At 37.8% G+C, this 19,950-nt stretch overlaps 1 protein-coding gene across 1 annotated transcript; it reads left to right on the top strand.

Annotated features, from left to right (window-relative positions):
- Positions 1-2,346: 2,346 nt before the first annotated feature.
- On the top strand, positions 2,347-19,834 carry LOC102504846 (pancreatic triacylglycerol lipase). Its single transcript, XM_006183479.2, is given in 14 exon segments — positions 2,347-2,424; positions 2,561-2,606; positions 4,047-4,201; positions 4,829-4,951; positions 6,167-6,301; positions 8,352-8,463; positions 9,716-9,835; positions 9,941-10,060; positions 10,570-10,688; positions 12,816-12,945; positions 14,030-14,138; positions 15,241-15,268; positions 15,270-15,406; positions 19,713-19,834. Coding segments are annotated over 13 exon segments (1,398 nt in total). The 5' UTR covers positions 2,347-2,424; the 3' UTR covers positions 19,777-19,834.
- Positions 19,835-19,950: the final 116 nt, after the last annotated feature.

Raw genomic sequence — 19,950 nt, 5'->3', positions numbered from 1 at the left:
ATTCAAAAGCTCTTATCTCATTTGTGTTTATTTATAAGAACTTTATTACACTAATTACTTTTTTTTTTTTTTTTACAAATTTGCAATAGATATAACAAGACCTTATTTGACCTTTATTAAACCTAGGTAAATGGCATTATACTTAATATTGACCTTTCTTAAAACATTTTTGTATGGCAGATTTTTTTTTTCATAATTTTAAATCTATTGTTCCATGATCAAGAAACCATGGACAAAATTCATGCACGATCTGAAGCAGCTTTATCAATTCATCCTCGGACACCATACAATGAGTTGCCTTTAGCAGCTGCTGCAATGTTCTAGGATAAAGGAGCTGTTCCTTCGTCATTTGTTGACCCGTATTACAAAAAGAAAGAAAAGAAGAGCTCTCACTGAAATCTAGACACGCTGGCAACTGTCCCGAGCGGGCAACTGCTGTCCCCTTACCAGGACGAAGTTTTCTTTGAAGTCCGTGGATGAAGTTTTTCTCCTTCTGAGCACGCCGGTCCTGCCGCTGCTAACAATCACGTCGGTTTTGCTGCTGCTGACTGTCACATAGGGGTCCCCAGTTGTGGGTTTTCATCACCGCGAGCGGTGATCACGTCGGAGTCACCTGTTGTGGATTCTGTTCGTTGTGGGTTTTGTCCAGCAAAAGTCCCACCAAGGAAGGATGAAATTACTCAAGACTTTATCAAGTCAAGACAGTGAAGGGAAGCCAGAGACCAACTCCCGGAGCTCCTCCAAAGCTCTTGTATTTACTGAGAAGAGTTAAGCAAAGAATCAAAGTGAAATATGTCATAGGAATGAGTCAGGGGCTTGGTGTACACGCAGGGGTGCAGGTCAGTAGTTTCAGTTGGTGAAAAACAGAAACATTATCTTGATTTATGCTTAGAGAGAAGGTTACAATATTGATAGTACAAACCGTTATTTTAAACTTCAGACAATCATGAGCAAGGTTACAGTGTGCCAAACAAGTGATAATGAAAACCGGACCACCACAGGGTCTCCATACAATGATCAGAAATCGTCTAAGCATGTAAAGCAGCCCAAGTGTTCCCATCTAAGGGCTAAGTCACTGTCTTCTGTGAGCACGAGCAGCCTGTTCTATCCGCCTGTGCCTTATAAGCAAAGCATGTCCTGCCAGTTAAGGCAAGGGACAAAGTATGATTTTCCATAAGCAAAGTAGCTCTGAATGTATGACCTCAATCTAAGCAAAGCAAGCAATGCATGTCTGCGCTTCCTATGGCAAGGAGACAGGTTGCAGCTGATTCCTGCTGGCAAAGCAGCTTCAAGGTAACTGAGCTAAGTTTCATAGATAATGTGGTGACTGGTATTGATTGTTTATTCTTTTGTGTTTAGTCATTTTGCTGTGAAGTAGCAGTATAAAGACAAATATAGAAAGCATTGGTTTTGATTATACATTTCTTATGTGCTTATATAAAGTTGAGAATATGATTTGGTAAAAGCAATACAATATCAAAGTTTGTTAACCCAAGTTTGCGCTCCCATTAAGTGTCAGGGAACTGAATTATTTGACTGTTTTTGACCTACAAATGTGGCAATTTCATATGATTCAACATGTGTCTTTGATTCTGTCAGGCTACATGTCCCTGGTCTCTTAAAATTATGCTTCCGTATTATAGTCTTTTTAAAATTTATTTTTAACAACCCATCACCAACTGAAAACATCCCAAATCTTTTCTATCACAGACTTTTCTTTCATATTATATTTCCCAGACCATTGTTTTCCAAGTGGAATTTTGTTTTTCTCTTATGCATAATTTCATTTTGGTGATGGGGTCACTGATTTCACCTCTATGCTCTTAGAAGTATCCCTAGTTTCTTTTATCAGTTCACTTATTCTTTCCTGGATGATATTGTTGAGAAATAAATGAGTCCAATGGACTATCAAAATAAAATATCAACAGCTTTCCTAAAAGAAATGAATTCTTTTGAAGAATTGCCTCTATTTCGCTGTTTTGGAGGGTAAGGCAAGGTTAGACAAAAATTGCATGAGCTGGGAAGCTTTTAGTATTTGTTGTCAAGACCACTGCTATCAAATCTGTGAAAACAATTTAGTTTCACACATACCCACAGACCTGCACAGAGAATTAGAAACTAAAAAACAGGCAGAAGAGAACCTTCACTACCGTGAAGTCCTGGTGATTCTGAGTGTTGTATAATCATATTAAGAGAGAACTCTTCATATCTACCCTTTCCTCATCTTTCCAAAAATACTGTGGAAAACTTTACCTACTCTATCAATCTTGGTTTATTTATGATTAAAATTAGAAATACGTGCTTGGTACCTCCTCTTTTTTTCATGCCACTTTCCCACGGAACTGCTCAAAAAAGATAAGGTCTGCCTACAAAAGGACCTTTGGGTGCTACTGGTTGTGCGCAGGACTTAATAGGACTGCCACGGTGAGTCGGAACATGTTTTCCAAGTCCTGTTTGTTAGAATTGACCCACTTTCCCCCAGAGGTCTAACTGCACTTAAATTATGCCAATCGTTTAAAAGCTTAGTCAGACTCAATTATATTCTTTTAATTTTATTTAGATGCTGCTAATCTGGACACTTTCGCTGTTGCTGGGAGCAGTAATAGGTAAGAAAAGATAGTTATGTCATGCTAGGGGAGATTTACTGTTCAGTACTTTGAAGAAAAACAGTAACGGCTGAATTCAGGCCACTACGAGAATGAGGAGCACAGTGAGCAGGAGAGGTCGTGATTAGGAGCACAGCACTGGGAGCAGGGCTGCCGGACAAAAGCGAAGCTGCCCAGTTAAATCTGAATTTCAGATAAACAACGAATATATGACATATATATATAAACAGTAAAATTTATTCTTATAAAAAAAAAAAACAAAATTTCGGGGGAGAGTATTATAGCTCAGTGGTAAAGTACATGCCTAGAACGCATGAGGCCCTGCAGAGGTTCAATCCCCAGTACCTCTGTTAAAAATAAATAAGTAAATAAAACCTAATTAATCCCCCTCAAAAGAAAACCAACAACAACCCAAAAAAAGGGTAAAAAAAAAAGTTTGCAAAAAAAATACAATGAATAAAAAATAACAAAAGTTAAATTTAACAAAATTTAAACTTATTGTTATTTTTATAATAAAAAGTATTGTTTATCTGAAACTTGAATTTAACTTGTATTTTTGTTTGCTAAATTTAGCAAATTGGAGTCGAGTGGAGGAGTTGAACCCCAGTTCCACCAGCCACAACTGTACTTCCCTGAGCAAAATTCTTAACCTCTCTGTGCTTCACAGTTTTCCTCTGTGAAGTGGGCATATAACACCGCCCCCCTGGTAGGGTACTTATGAGACTTAGGTCACGTGAATCATCTTACCCAGCACCTGGCACATAGTAGGATTCTGAGAATGCAGCCCCCACGACGATGACGACTCCTGCTCCCACTATTAATCTAGACTTTATCCTCCTGGAGAGCCCTTCCTTTGTGTTGTTCTTTTATGGATTAACATCCAAACACAGAGTCGTGTCAACCATGGACTTTCTGTTTGACTGTTTGAGAGCAGCTTCTCATCACAGGAACCCAGCACGTCCCTCAGATATAGGTCAGAGACCTGAATACTCAGACAGGTAGAGATCGAAAGTTTTGGCATTTGCATGAAACTTAAGGTCTCCACCCAAAGCCCAAAGCCAGAAGATGGCTACAAGGAGGTGGCTGCCTCATCCCCCTCTACCAAAGCCTGGGGACACAAGGCTGCTCCCTTCTTGGGCACCAATAGCCCAAGGAAGAAATCTAACTTGAGAGGCTCAAACCAGCCCTCGCACGGGACTGGACAGAGACAGGCTGGGTGCAAGGCAGTCCTGTGCGGTGGAAACGAGGAGCAGCAGCCTCTCTTAGCTGGGATGTTGTCTACTGAAGCTGTTTTGTGAATTGTATACAGGAAGGTGCATGGGGATGTGGAGGAAGAAAAAATGCCACAAAATGCAATTTAACTCAATTTTGGAAGAGATACCATTAGAAAGAGCATTCCGGTTAAACTAATACCCTTCAAACACTTCTGGGTGACTGCAGGAAGTGAAGTCTGCTTCGAAAGACTTGGCTGCTTCAGCGATGATGCCCCCTGGGCAGGAATTATAGAAAGACCCCTCAAAGCATTGCCCTGGGATCCAAAAGATGTCAACACCCGCTTCCTCCTATATACTAATGAAAACTCAGACAACTTTCAAGTAAGAACATGTATCGTTTTCATAACTACGTTTCCTCTGTTTTGTGTAATAATGATATTGAATTTTGTCTTCTAAAGAGAACAAATCAGACAGTGGAATTTGCATCTCTGTGGACTTTTAGGGCAATGAGCTTAAGTATTATTTTATGCAACTTGTTTATGAAAGTTTTATTTTATAACTTGTTTAAAATATCCATTAACTTGATATTATTTTTATTCTACCTCTATGGTACCATTTAATAAATATGCTAAAAAGGGATATTATATTTATATAATCTTCAAGTATTGTATATTACCTTCAACATATTTTGCATCTATAAAACGCACATGCACACACACACACACACACACACACACACACAAAGTCTTTCACTGTGTAAAGACTAGACCCCTAGCACCAATATTATAGGAGACATGTAATCCCAAGTATAGCAAATGCAAAAATGTTATGACATCTGGAAAGCAGTGGCTTGGTGATGATTGCAAACAGTTTAGTTGTCGTGGGAGAATCCTTACAAGAAACTCACTCCCAGCAGTCATCTCCCACTAGCCACTTCTCTCCAGGTGAAAACAGTTTTATCGGATACTTTCAGAAACCTGACATTAAACACTTTTCTCCCCCAAATAGGAAATCATTGCAGATCCATCAACTATCTCGGCCTCCAATTTCAAAACGGATAGAATAACCCGCTTTATTATTCACGGATTCATAGACAATGGAGAAGAAAGCTGGCTGGTCAATATGTGCAAGGTGAGACTGGAAATCTTGTAAGGCAAGATGGTTTCTGGAGTGATAAGTAACAATGGAGATGGCACAGGCTCCACTCAGTCAGGACAAATGCCTGCCACCATGACACTGGAGGATCCTCTGACCCTGCCTGGGGTTCCCAGGGGAGAACGTGGGGTGGAGGGGACCTGGGACAGTCAGACCAGCAAGGTTGGCAGGTACTTGGTGGCTCTGGGTGGTGGTTATTTAATAACTAATACAGAGATATTTCAGAATTTTAGCAACAGATGTTGCCGTACTGATGCAACATTTGTTGCATTTTCATTAGCTTTTAATTTCTTAAGTAGGTTTTGATTTCTATGTGAAGAACTATGATAACTCATTTTGCCCACACTAATTATTTTCCCTTGATTTTCCCTTGCTACTCTTTGATCTCCTACAGCAGCAATAGCTAAGGAAACTAGGTTTTCATTTCTGGCTTCTGTTGTTTCAACAGTAGGGATCCTATTTTCTTAAATTTGCCTTTGGCAATGTGCCCTGGGATAATGAAGAATTAAAAGACATAAAATCAAATAGAACAAATGTCCCTGGTAACTGCTAGTACTTGAGGAACATTCTCATTAATTCATTTCTTCAACAAGCTTTTGTGGCCAGCTGTGGCACAAAGATGAAGCCATTTCTTTAGAGGTCTTATGACGAAAGACACTAGGTCCCAGACCCGTTTAATTTCAGACCTGCCTATGACTCAAGCCAAAGGCTACATTGAGTTAACTTCGAGGTTTTGGCTGACCCTGAAGAGAGTTAAAATGAGAGGTCTAATTGACTTCACAAGTTTTGAAAAAAACAGTAAAACCATAACTTGTCTTCTAAAATAATTTATAATTATTGGGTAGTTGATGGTTATTGGAGTTGGGGAGGGAAGAGGGTAGTAACAGATTTCTATACAGTGAAGAAAAAAATGATTCTCAGCTCAAAAGGAATGTAGATTTTCAGATATGTGTATATAATTTATTTCTGAGATTCCATATGGCCAAACCTCTGGTTTGGACTCAATGTTGAACTTTAAAAGGGATTCCATAACCATAACAGATTAGAACTTTTGTTTATTGGTTTGGGGTTAAAAACGAGCATCATATTATACAGGTCAGGGAATGAATATATCCTAGTCTTCAAATGTGTTCATTAGTAATTAGTAAAGATCCTGAATTATTTACCTGTCTATTGGGCCTCTTCCACCAGAACCTGTTTCAGGTGGAAAGCGTGAACTGTATCTGCGTGGACTGGAAAGGTGGCTCCCGAACTACGTACACACAAGCCGTACAGAATATCCGGATTGTGGGGGCAGAAGTGGCATATTTTGCTGAAGTTCTTAAGGTAACTAGCTACCTCTGGGTTACATAAAAGACGGGCACATTACTCTCTAGATGCTCTCTTTTTTTATATATTGCTGTCAATTGCCAAAGATATGTTTCTGTTGAGATTAGGCTTTCTCCTTGACTGAAAAGAAAAATGCGGGGAAAAAATCTAGATTTGGGCTTCATCAATATATTTATTAAAGTGAATAAACTAATTTTTCAGTGCTATTATTCAAGCAACCAAGTAGGTTGTTTCTACTAAATTCCACCAATATTTCTTTTAATTTTACTAGTTATTAAACTAAGTTGACATGATAATGTCAACCCGAAGATTAAACTAGGGGTTTTTTGTTTGTTTGTTTTTTATTTTTTTAAGAAAAGTGCAATAATAACAAGCTAACCTGATTTGGTAACTAAAACTTAGAAAATGTTAAACTTGGAAGTACTTGAGTAATTTCTTTCATTATTTTGTTTTTCTCTTTAACTTTTAATTTTTGTCTTTTTCTTTTTTTTTAACTGAAGTATAATTGACATACAATATTATATTAGTTTCAGGTATATATACATATATATATAGTAATGTCTGGTTAGTGGAGCAGTCAGAACATTTATCAATTAAGTGTTCCATCTTACATGCGTGCAGTTTGTGATGCCCCAAAACAATTACAATAGTAACATCAAAGATCACTGATCACTGTCACAAGTATAAAAATAATGAAAAAGTTTGAAATGTTGTAAGAATCACCAGATAGGACACAGAGACCCAAAGCGAGCAAATGCTGTTAGAAAAATGGGGCTGATAGACTTGCTCAACCCAGGGTTGCCACAAACCTTCAGTTATTAAAAAAAAATACAGTATCTGCAAAGCACAATAAAACATGCCATGCCTTACCACGTCGTCTTTATCTATTCACCTAGTCAATGGACACTTAGGTTGTTTCCGTATCTTGGCTATTGTAAATAATTATGCAGTGAACGTAAGGATGCATATATCTTTTTGAATTTGTGTTTTCATTTTCTTCAGATAAATACCCAGAAGTGGAATTGCTGGACCATATGGTAGTTCTATTTTTAATTTTTTGAAGAACCGCCATACTGTTTTCCCTAGTGGCTGTACCAGTTTACATTACTACCAACAGTGTATGAGGGCTCCCTTTTCTCTACTTTCTCACCAACGCTCATTATCTGTTGTGTTTTTGAGAACAGCCATTCTGATAAGTAGGAGGTGGTATCTCATTGTGGCTTTGATTTGCACTTCCCTGATGCTTAGTGATGTGAAGCATCTTTTCATGTGTCTGTTGGCCGTCTGTATGTCTGATAGGAAAATGTCTATTCAGGTCCTCTGCTCATTTTTTAATCAGATTACTTGGGGGTTTTGATGTTGAGTTATGTGAGTTCTTTGTATGTTTTGAATATTAACTTCTTACCCAATACATAATTTGCAAATATCTTCTCCTATTCAGTAGGTGGTCTTTTTGTTTTGCTGGTGGTTTCCTTCACGGTGCAAAAGTGTTTTGGTTTGATATAGTTCCATTTGTTTATTCTTGCTTATGGTTCCTTCACCTGAGGAGACATATCCAAAAAACATTACTAAGATGGATGTCGAAGAGCATACTTCCTGTGTTTCTTCCAAGAGTTTTATGGTTTCATGTCTCACATTCAAGTCTTTAATCCATTTTGAGTCTATTTTTGTGTATGGCTTAAGGAAGTGGGCCAGTTTTATTCTTTTGCTTGTAGCTGTCCAGTTTTCCCAGGACCACTGATTGAAAAGTCAGTGTTATTTTCTAATCCAGATCCTTGCTTCGTCACCTCTGAGTAACAAGTCCTCATCTCCATCAAGGGTTTCCTCCACATAGTAAAACAATAAAAGAAAACACTGCTTCCACCAGTTTAAATGTTAAACCACTGACATTTTCCATTATAGATGAAAAGAAAAAATCCTTGAAAATCAATTGTTTTGAAGGGGCAGCATGTCTTCTTAAAAGCTGAGTTTTCGGAGAATCCTCTTCTGCGCCCATCTTGAATTTTGCTAATTTGAATACATTCTGAAGCAGTTTCCTTTCTGACAGTCATCATTTGGATACTCACTTTCCAACGTCCACATCATTGGCCATAGCCTGGGTTCCCATGCCGCTGGGGAGGCAGGAAGGAGGACCAATGGGACCGTTGGACGAATCACAGGTAAGTAAAACGATAAAAGCTGCAAACATAGACTAAATGTAGCCCATGTGGGGTCTAAAAGGGTAGACATTTGACACAGACCCGTTTTTGACCTGAGGAGACAAGTTTTCACATTTTCCCAATTAGGCCACGTAATCAGAGAAATCAGTGTGTTCTGAGACCCTGTGAATTTTTTATTAATACCGATCTTTGGTCTACAGAGCTCTGTTTAACATATAAATATTGCATGTGACTAAAATGTGAGTTAAGAACATCTGGCAGTCTTATTCATGTCTACTTTCTCTTTGTCAGGCATTCATAAAGGATGAGTTTCATGAATAGAATAAATAGCATAAATAATAGAATAAATGATAAATAGAATTAAACCCAAAGAGCTCAAAAATGTATAAGTAATTATATTCTGCTTCAATAGCAATTGATAATTAGCCAAGTTCTCATCAGCCCCAACCCAGATATTGTGGGGACAGGTAGTCTGGCTGCCCTGGGCTGCCATCTCTGCAGACTACTAATTAGATTACAAAATATTATTTTACAAACCTCAGGTTGGTTGCATGCAGCCAGTGGAGTCATGTGTTGGATACCCAGGGTCCTACAGCAACCTTGTAACTTTCAAGACTTTGCTATCCTGGATCTGAGAAGTGACTGTTTCAGGGAATGATAATTTTTTTCTTATATCTTCCCCCTCTGCCTCTGACCTCCTGATTCTCCTTTTTAATACTTTGGACGAGTTGGTTACATTTAGGTTGGTGGGGACATCCGGAATATCTCTCGCTAACTTGCTGGAGAGAACACTCTTTCCCATAGTCTGTACATGCCCATGAGACCCTGCTCAGCCAGGCACTGTGCCAGGCTGTGGTCCTGGGGGCTGCGAAAGCCAAGATCCTCGCCCTCGTGGGAGTTTGCAATACAGGTGGAACTTCGTTAGCCTGAAGATATTTTAGAAGTCCAGAATTTCCCGGAGCCTGGCTCTTTCCTTGTAACTGCTGCTAGTGAAGGGGATTGTCCCAGTAACTAAGCATCCATAATTAAGGCCAAATTCCATGGTTTGAGGAAAATTCACTTTAATGCAAATAGTAAATTAGACACAGATTTCTCTTCAGAAAATGGTAAGATAGGGAAGAACCGGCTTACCTCTTTCCACACATTACTCATGATTACCACTGATGCTAGCACTCAGGTCTGTAACTCATGAGAAAGGTGAACGGGCATGGACACTGATGGACACTAACATGACGCATCCCGTCTGCTTTAGGGTTGGATCCAGCTGAACCTTGCTTTCAGGACACACCTGAACTAGTCCGATTGGACCCCAGCGATGCCCAGTTTGTGGATGTAATTCACACAGATGCTGCCCCCATGATCCCCAACTTGGGTGAGTTCCTCAGTTTGTTCTTCTGGAGTCTATACATAAGAGTGTTTCAGAGTGCTTTGAGTCTGTATGTTAACATCAACTTTCCCACATTTAAAATTTCCTCAGGGCTTGGAATGAGCCAAACTGTGGGCCACCTAGATTTCTTTCCAAATGGAGGAGAAGAAATGCCCGGGTGTCAGAAGAACATTCTCTCTCAGATTGTTGACATAGACGGGATCTGGGAAGGTAAAACTATTATGTGCATGAAGAGATTTTCTTGGGGGAAAATTTGTGTATCCTTTCGATAAATTTGCTACATACTTTAGTATTATAAAGGCCTCACATTTTTTGTAACAAAGAATTTTTAATTGCATCCCCAAGATACAGGTTTTCACTGGGGGAAGTGGACTTGAGAAGACTATAGGAAAGAAAATGTATTTGTAGTCACCTTTCCAAGGATCTAATTATTCAGGGAATACATTACCAATTTATACTTACATCTATATGGACTAATCTTTTCCTTCTAGAGTTACTTTTCCATTTCATTTAGCTATGGCATAATTATTATTATCTTAAGCAGTACTTAACTTCTGGCTGCATCTTGAATCATAACTACCTTTCATAAACGATTTTGTTCTGTGACTACCGTGAGTTCACACTAAATAGAGAAATTTATCCAACAACTATATCCTGAAGGTGGTATTAACTTGGAAAAAACAAAATCTGCTGATGTGTAATCATGTCTGATTTCAAAGGAACTCGTGACTTTGTGGCCTGTAATCACTTAAGAAGCTACAAATATTATTCTGATAGCATCCTCAACCCTGATGGCTTTGCTGGATTTTCTTGTGCCTCTTACAGTGTTTTCACTGCAGTAAGTAGAATCTACCTTGCACCTAAAGTATTTTGTGCCCATCACTTCTCATGACCGATGTGATTCACTGTACACAGCATGCATTCAGTAAGTGTTACAACAGGACTGCCACACTATTTCTACTTTCAATCATATATGTTTATTTTAATAGTGATAAGGCATTGGAGAACTTTAGAGAAATGAGCTTGTAAACTGAAATGTCCCACGTCTACCTGGTTCTCTGTCACTTCTGTGTGTATCAGGTTCAAACTTGTTTTGGAAGTAATTCTAAGTAAACAAATTGTCTGTAGAAATCTGAGCTAAGGCTACAGGATGCTGATGAACATGGAAATCTTGTCTTAAATGTTAACCTTATAGAAGTGTATGATTATGGACGTGTGGACATTTCTGTGCAGTCTCATAATTACCAAGATGTTTTTTGAGTCTTCATCTTTTTTGGTGTTCTCTGGGTATCTAAGTTAGGATCCTTAAACATGACCTTGAATATGGCATATCAATGGCCTGGGTTTTCTGTTTTTTTTTTTTTTATTATTATGGCTTTTCCTTTCACTATATATTTTTTTCAAATAAAAATGTGTATACCCTATATTAGTTACTAAAGTTTCAAGTAACATGCCAGGTGAAATTATATCAAGGCATATACTTTAGCAATGAAGAGAGAGGATCTGAATCCTGGTTTCACCACTAAATAGTTTAATGATTTGGGCCAAAATACTTAACTTCTCTAAGGCAGTTTCCTCATTTTGCAATGTAAATAATAATGGTAGACTCCATAGATTTGGTGGGAGGATTTAGTGAGATATTCAGCTCAGGCCCTAAAATATAACAATTAGCATTCAACAAATGTCAGCTATTATGTGTAGGGAAGAGGGGGTGGGTGCATATTTTATTTGCTGTACAGCTTGCATATACAACAAGAACACCTCCCTTTCTTTGGTCTAGCTTTATTTTTATTTTCTCAAATCCCCATTTTCTAGGTAATGGGGAAAACAAACAAACAAAGAAGCTTTAGATTTCATCCAGTTAAAACTTAATCTGATTTAATAATCTAAATAGTCCTTTTAGGTGATGCTCAGACACTTTTATAAGAAAAAATTCTCAGTTTTGCAGACTTCTCAGCCTCTGGATCATCTCATCAGCTTCTCCCCAGTCTGGTATTGGGCAAGGTGATCACAGTGGTGGCGGTCAGTGTGGAGGGCAGAGAGGAAGGCCTGGGGGGGGGGTCCACCTTATTGATGGGCTCATGATTGACATCTGCAGATGACGTATGGGCACATCCACTCCTCTGGCTTGAGTAATGCCCTCAGAGAGCTTTGGCCATTTCTTCCTGGCTGGCTCAGCCCCCTTCACTTTTGTCAGATGCAGATTCAGATTCAGCTGAGTCCCCATCTAGTCCATTGATTCCAGGACTTCACCACTTGCCTCTACCTTGGAGCAGCCTTGCCCTTCCATCACAGGAGTTTCTGTTTGTCCGCCTCCTCCCTCTCTTCTTCCCACAATTTCTTGGCCCAGAAAGAGAGGACATTTTCTTATATGATAGCCATCTTCTCCAGACCCTGACCTCATGGCTAAGCCTTAATGACCAACTGGGGCATTTTCTCTTCACGCTAGGAGAATTCTGAGATCTGAATCATTCAGACCTTGATATGCTAAGTGGGAGCTAAAGGAATTGAGGAAATCTTGACTTTTAAGCCTGTTGTCATCCCAGTGGGTCCTGTTGGGTACCCAGCGGGTATTAGAAGCTGATTATCTCCTCCAGCTCTTTCTTTTGCAATTTTTAGAAAAAGTAAATTTAACCACCTAAGGGCAGATCGGTGTCTTGGGGCACCTGGAGCAACTTAGAGACACAAAAGAGAAAAAAATTTAAATATATTAATATACATATAAATTCTCAAGTGATTTTTATAATATTTTTGTTGGTATCGTGTTATTTAACAGTGAAATTGCTGATTTATCATTGTAAATAGTGAGATTCGTTTTTAACCTTTGCTGAGACACTATTAAAGTCATCTTTTACTATCAGAACAGAATTGGCTTTAGAGTATTTGAGAATTCAACAACACATGGAATAAGATGGTACATGATTTATAAAAAGAGCATCCTCATTCATCATTTGTTTATTGCTAGAACAAGTGCTTCCCCTGTCCAAGTGAAGGCTGCCCACAGATGGGTCATTACGCTAATAAATTTCCTGGAAAAACAAAAGATGTGGGCCAGACATTTTACCTAAACACTGGTGATGCCAGCAATTTTGCTCGTAAGTCTCTATTTTATTTGTCTTAAATTCTCAATGCTGGGTATTTTATCATGTCTAGTGAAAATATGCGAAAGTGCTTTTCTATACCAAAGTTTTAAACACTCCTCCTCAAAATGGAAAAACACCTCAATGCCGTGCTCAGTGTAAACATGGCTAACGTGGGTGGCAGAACAGAGTTTAGGGCTTGAACTATCAACGATATAAAAACAAATGTCTTCATATTTGATTCTAGGGCTGAATTCAGGAGACTTCTGCTCTAGCCTCTTCATACTCAGTTAAGTTTCACTGCATAAAATTTGGAGGTTTTTTACAAGCAGAAAAGTAACCCAGGAGAGAGAAAACAGAGGTTGTGGGACTGGAAAGGAAGTGACAGATTCAAGAGATATTAGGTTTGTAGACTCCATGGCTGATGGGAATCAGAGGATGCAGGGATGATGAGACTTGGGGACAGACTCCACGTTTCTCTTCTGGGTAACAGAGGAAGAAAACTATTTGGATGGGAGTCAATAGGGTTAGCTGTACTGTAAAAACTAGAGCCAAATTGTATCCTCTTTCCAATTTGGCCCAGGCTAGCTCTAAATGGCAAAAACTGGTAGTTCACTATTGACTAGCGCCGTAAGATGGTTACCATAAATTAATACAGTGGAAAGCTGAATTATAGAATGTTAAAATAAATGTAGATTGTTTAGATAAAAAGATGACAGTACTCTCAAATTTCATGATCTATAAAAAGGAAATAAACTAATGAAAATATCACATTTTATTATTTTTCCATTATCTTTTAAAATAAAGTTCTTATAATGTCCAAGAGTAAATTATTAGGTTGAAAAAATTGAAAACAAAATATATTGCTTAGTCTCTTGGCTTGAAATCTTTTGACTTTGAAAAGATTCTGTGTTCCTCCCCTCCCCCAGTTTCTATCCTCTGAGCATTTCGATAAAGGAATATCTATCACTATTTGATTAGAAGAAACCAAAACCGTATAAAAATTATTCAAAATTCAGCAGTAATGGAATCCAGGTTAGGTGGTTTTCAGAGTAATTTTTCTAAAAACGAATATTTTGTAAATATTTCCCCCTTGCAGGTTGGAGGTATAAGGCGACTGTCACGCTGTCTGGAAGGAAGGTTACAGGATACATACTAGTGTCTTTGTTTGGAGATAAAGGAAATTCTAAGCAGTATGAAATTTTCAAGTAAGCTGCTACTCCAAGCTTCTTAAATGTTGGAATACTTCACACATATAATATATGTTAGGGACGTAAGAGTTTACAGGAATGTAGGGAAGGACATTTTTTTCCTCTGCCTTTCTTGGCTCTTTGGCTGGTCTGACGGTCAAATTAACACAGGACATATTAAAAGGAGAAAAACTAATCTAATTATGTACATATGGGGGCCCACAAGAATATAAGAATCCACAGGCAGTCAGACAGTTCAGGCTTCCATGCCCCTCTGAGCTAAGGAGGAGGGAGTAGAGGTCTGGGACGTCAAAGGGAAGAAGACAAACCACAGGAAGATGGGAAGAGCCGATGTTTGGTAAACCATGTCTGCCATGCAGAGACACTGGGACAGAGAGAAGAATTTGATCTCCAGGCCCAGCTGAACTCCCCGCCAGCTTAGCACACCAAGCTCCTATTCCTTGTAGTTATCTCTAGTGATAGTTCTCTTCCTGGACCAGGTTTTCTATCTAAATTCTTTTAGGCAGTTAAGGGAGAAGTAAAAATTATTCTTAAATCTGCTGGGTCTTGATTTCCTTCAGCTCAAAATAGTCCACATGCCAAAGTGGCACATTCAGGGGAGGCTTGTTCTGAACCTCTTCAGGAGTACAGTACTACCACGTGTCCTTAAAAGGAAGAGATTATGTCCCCCTTGTAACTTAATACATTTTAGAATTCTGTTTCTAAAGTTTTTCTTTGTGATTTCCTGAGAAAATCAGAGATTTAATTTGATGCATAGCATCTGATTTATAATCACTAAGTAATTATTCTACCCACAAAACAACTGGAAAAGGATGATATAATGTTATTACTTATTAAATTGTGGGAGGATTGTGACCAAATCATGTTTGAAGTTTCATTAAATTAAGGATGACTTTAAAGTAATATGAGTTATTGATGGCAAATGAACTACCACTGAGTTAGCACACGTGTCTGCATTTATTTAACCATTAGATTGACAGGTGTGCTACCAATCATCTTACTAGGAATACATTGTAAGCTGGTTTTAGAAACATATATGTATATATTTATATGTTTATTTATGTACGTTCATGTATGTTTTAACTTCTCCACTCCCAAGGGGTACTCTTGAACCAGGCAGTACTTACTTCCAACGAATTTGACTCCGATGTGGAAGTTGGAGATTTGCAGCGAGTTAAATTTATTTGGAACAACAATGTGATCAACCCAACTCTACCCAAAGTGGGAGCATCCCAGATCAGTGTGGAAAGAAACGATGGAAAAGTGTAAGTAATAAAAATCCAAAAAGATTGGAAGTATTGAGTCACATTTATAATTCTTTTCCCACTGAAATATGACTTTAAGTTAAATCACCTACAGCAGTTCCCCTATATGTCAGCCACAGCTGCTTCCTAATACCTTTTGTTTCTTTAGGAGAAAGTGTAGAGCTTTAGGAAAACAGCTTTGATAGATTTGTAGACGACTATTGTGTTATCTGATACAAGTGTTAGAATAAGAATCTGGCTTCACAATCCTAAGGTGCAAAGAATGATTTCATTTAGCAGCTGTGCCTTGTGCTATGTGTGTGCTTAGTAAGTGCATCTTCCCTGAACTTCCTAGATTCACCAAACTGCCACTTAAATTACCAGGAAGATGCTTAACTTATTATGAAATACAAATAGGTTGTTGTGTATCATTGGCCCTTGTAGTGAAGACAAACCTCAACCCTTGGTTCTAATCAGGACTGAAGCATGTGTGAGCGGAAGGATATTTACCGTGGTGAACTACCAGAAAGAGTGAGCTGATGATGGCAGTAATCATAACAATACCAATATCAGCCCAAGTGTTCTGAGTGTAAAGCCAAATTCTGAGACGAGGTGTGATGCTTCTTCTACATCATATCATTCAGTCCTCCTTTAAGTCCAGTGAGGAGACTTTTTCTTCTGGCAAAGATGGAATAACAGAGACCAGATTTACCTTCCCAAGTGAAACAAACAAAAATTCAGACAAAATATATCAAGTAGCAGCTTTCAAGGCACTGAACATTAGGCAACAAAGGACAGTGATCCCTGAGAGATAAGAAACAAATAAGGTGGAACCTTAAAATTGTCCCTTGAGAGAGCCTCCAGGATGTCACACAAGAAGGAAAAATTCAGGCAGAGCCCAGAGGACTACCTGAGTTGAAGAGACAGAACTAAGAATCCAGAAAATCCAAGGCAACTAGATTTCACAGAAAAGAGGACCAGAAAGGAGAGAGCTACAGAGAGAATCTCAGAAATCTGGAAAATGTCCTTAAACACTCAGCAGAGTACTGATCAGCACATATATATCAGGAAACTAGCCGAGGCCTGTGAAAGATCCAGTCGAAAGGACTGTAGAGAATAGTACCCAGTACTCTTGCAGGGCTGAGAATCGTGCCTGTTTCCACCAACCAGACCAGAGGAGCTCATAATTCAAGAAACACTGGGTGGAATATTTGGGATGGTCTTCCCTCCGTAGTGGAAAAAATTAGCATAGAATGAGAAAGACCTGAAAGGATCAAACTGTTTCCAAATAACTGTACCCCAGAACAGTGCTCAAGAAAATTTATAGGAATGCGAAATTATTCAGCAGCTACCAGGCTAAAATCCACAATATGTGACGTTCCATAGAAGTTTCACGTGTATATGAAGAAGCAGGACAACTCAGCTTGTAATGTGGAGAATAATCAATCAATTGAAACCAAACCATAACTGGCCCACCTGTTAGAATAGCAGACACAGACTTTAAAACAGTTATTAAACTTGGACTCCATTTGTTTAAAAATGTCAGTAGAGGTATGGCATATATAGAAAAAAGGCCCACGTTGAATTTCTAGAGAGGAGAACTACAATATCTGAAATGAAAAATACACTAGATGAGATTAACAGCAGATTAGACATTGCAGGAGAAAAGATTAATGGAGTTGAAGACATAATAGAAAATATCCAAAATGAAACACAGAGAGAAAAAAGAATTTTTAAAATGAAAAGAATATCAGTAACTTGTGAAATAATTTCAAGAAGGTAATATAGTTCTCATTGAAGACTCAAAAGGAGGAGAGAAATATATATTTAAAGAAATAATGGCTTCAAAATTCTCAAACTTAGTGAAAACTTTAAACCAATAGATTCAAGTGATATCACACACACGCGCACACACACACAAAACTACACAAACACACATCAAAATCACACAAACACACATCAAAATCAAACTGCTCAAAACCAGTTAGAAAGAGGAACTCTTAAAAGCAGCCAAAGGAAAAAAATACACACATATGGAGGAATAAAGATAATTTAAGTACAGCTGATCTCTCATCAAAAACAATGCAAGTGAGAAAACAGTGGAACCTCTTTAAGTACTGAAAGGAAAAAATTGTTAACCTAGAATTCTATATCCACAAAATACCTTTCAAAGAAAAAGATGAAATAAAGACTTTTCAGACATATTAAAGCTGAAAGAATTCATCACCAGCAGGCCAATACTATGAGAATTGTGAAAGAAAGGTCTTCAGAGAAAGGAAAATTATACCAGTTGGAAAAGAGTCTACATAAAGGGATTAAGAGTATAGGAAATAGTTAACTACACTGGGGAGCACGTGAGATTTTTAAATATAGTTATTTAAATATTTAAAAATAATTGGCTATTTAAAAAATAAGTACAATATGGGGGCAGTTATAACATGTAGAAATGAAATATATGAAAAAAATACATAGTTGGTAGGAGAGAAGAAATGGAAACACAATATTGTAATGTTCTTTGTAATGTAAATTGGAATATTATCACTTGAAGGTAAAATGTGATAAGTTAAAAATACACAGGATAAATTTTAAAGCAATGACTAAAATAATAAAGAACTATATAGCTAATAAGCCAACAAAGGAGATAAAATGGAAAATTTTCAAGGCATAAAAAGATGGGGGGAAAAAACCCAAAGTAGGGAACAAATTGCAAGATAGTAGACTTAAGCCTAACCATGTGAATAATCATATTAAATTAAAATGGTCTAAATACAACAATTAGAAGGCAGAGATTATTGAATTGGATTTTAAAAAATCAACACACAACTGTATGCTGCCTACCTGATATATAAGAACTCAAATAGATTAAAAGTGAAAAATAAAAAAATATATCCCACTAGTTATTAGGGGAATACAAATTAAAACCACAGTGAGATACCACCATAAACTTATTTAAATGGCTAAAATTTAAAAGATTGACAAGCGTTGGTGAGGATGTAAAGAATCTTGAACTCTCATACACTGTTGAAGGGCATGTAGAATGATACAATCACTATGGAAAACAGTTTGACAGTTTTTTAAAAAGCCAAACATACACCTACTTACAATTCAGCTATTCCTCTTTTAGGAATTTATCCAAGAGCAAAGAAAGCATATACTTATACAAAGATTTGTGCATGAATATTCATAGCTGCTTTTATTGCAATAGTCAAAAGCTAGAAATATCCCAACATCCACCAACAAGGGAATGGATAAACTAATTATAGTCTTCCAGACAGTGGAATACCACTCACCAGTGAAAAGGAAAGAATTGGTGATCTATGCAAGAGCATGGATGAATCTCTAAATAATTATACTGAACAAAATTACACTGAATTAAAGAAACTAGACAAAAGGATACATACACCTTTGATTCCATTTGTATAAAATTCTACACAGTTCAAAATACTCTATAATGACAGCAGATCAGTGGTTACCTAGGGGAAGAGATGAAAAGGAGAGATTACAAAGGAACAGGAGGAAAGTTTTGGAATAATGGATATGTTTACTCTCTTGATTGTGGTGATGGGAGGTAAATACCATTACTATACCCAGTTTTACAGGTAATTAAATGAAGGCTCAATGCTAGAATTCACATGTGGAGATTGGACTCTAGCAAATTTGAAACTACCACAAAACAAATTCAGTTCACCTTTGTTCATATATAACTTTATTTCTTATACCCTTATCAATATTAGTTTTTAATCTTTAATTTACTATTTGCACGTCTGCTAGCCATTAGACTGCAGGGAGGAAAATGAAGTTGAAAAGAGCATTTCCTGAACACTTCTTATGTGCCAGGCACTTTACATATGGTTATATATTTTATTAAAGAAAATTAGCTCTGAAGCATCCTAAGTATTGTTCAGTCTTAATGAGTAAAATCAGTCATTTCAATTCAATATTGAATTAAAGTAAGAATGCCAAGCCAGTGTAACACCAGGACCTGAGGATTTTTCCTCTGGCTGGTTTCTGGTCATGCTGCTAACCTGAGTCTCCCTCAGTTGCATTTGTTGCCAGTGTGCCTTGTTTAGTAGGTGATTTGTAGATGTGACAAATGAACCCTCCCTGTCCAGTGATAGCTCTTCTCTCTGCTATTACATGGCCATGGAATAAAATTGGAAAAGAAAATTCAGTCCTTTCTACCAAAGAGGAATTTCCTCAGCCAACGTCTAGTCTTGGGCACAAGGTATGCCCCTCGCTCAGACTGAGGGGACAGCAGAAGCTATCTTCAAACTCAACGCACCAGCTCTGTTCAGGGAAATGCCGAATTTTTGTTTTCTCTCCACAGGTTCAACTTCTGTAGCCAAGAAACTGTGAGGGAAGATATTCTGCTCACCCTCAACCCGTGTTAGGAGCCGCTAACCTGTGAATACTGAATCTTACTGCTAATAAAATCTAGTGATGAAGCAATACATTCCTTTCTTTGTCATCACGTCCAGTTTCCAATGAAACTTTTGGATAATGCGATTTAGATCCAAAATTTGGAGTTGGTCTGAAGAACCAAGAATGACTGTTGAATTTTGCTA

Source organism: Camelus ferus, chromosome 11 (assembly GCF_009834535.1).
Source record: "Camelus ferus isolate YT-003-E chromosome 11, BCGSAC_Cfer_1.0, whole genome shotgun sequence".
Lineage (NCBI taxonomy): Eukaryota > Metazoa > Chordata > Mammalia > Artiodactyla > Camelidae > Camelus > Camelus ferus.
This window is presented reverse-complemented; position numbering and strand designations above follow the sequence as displayed.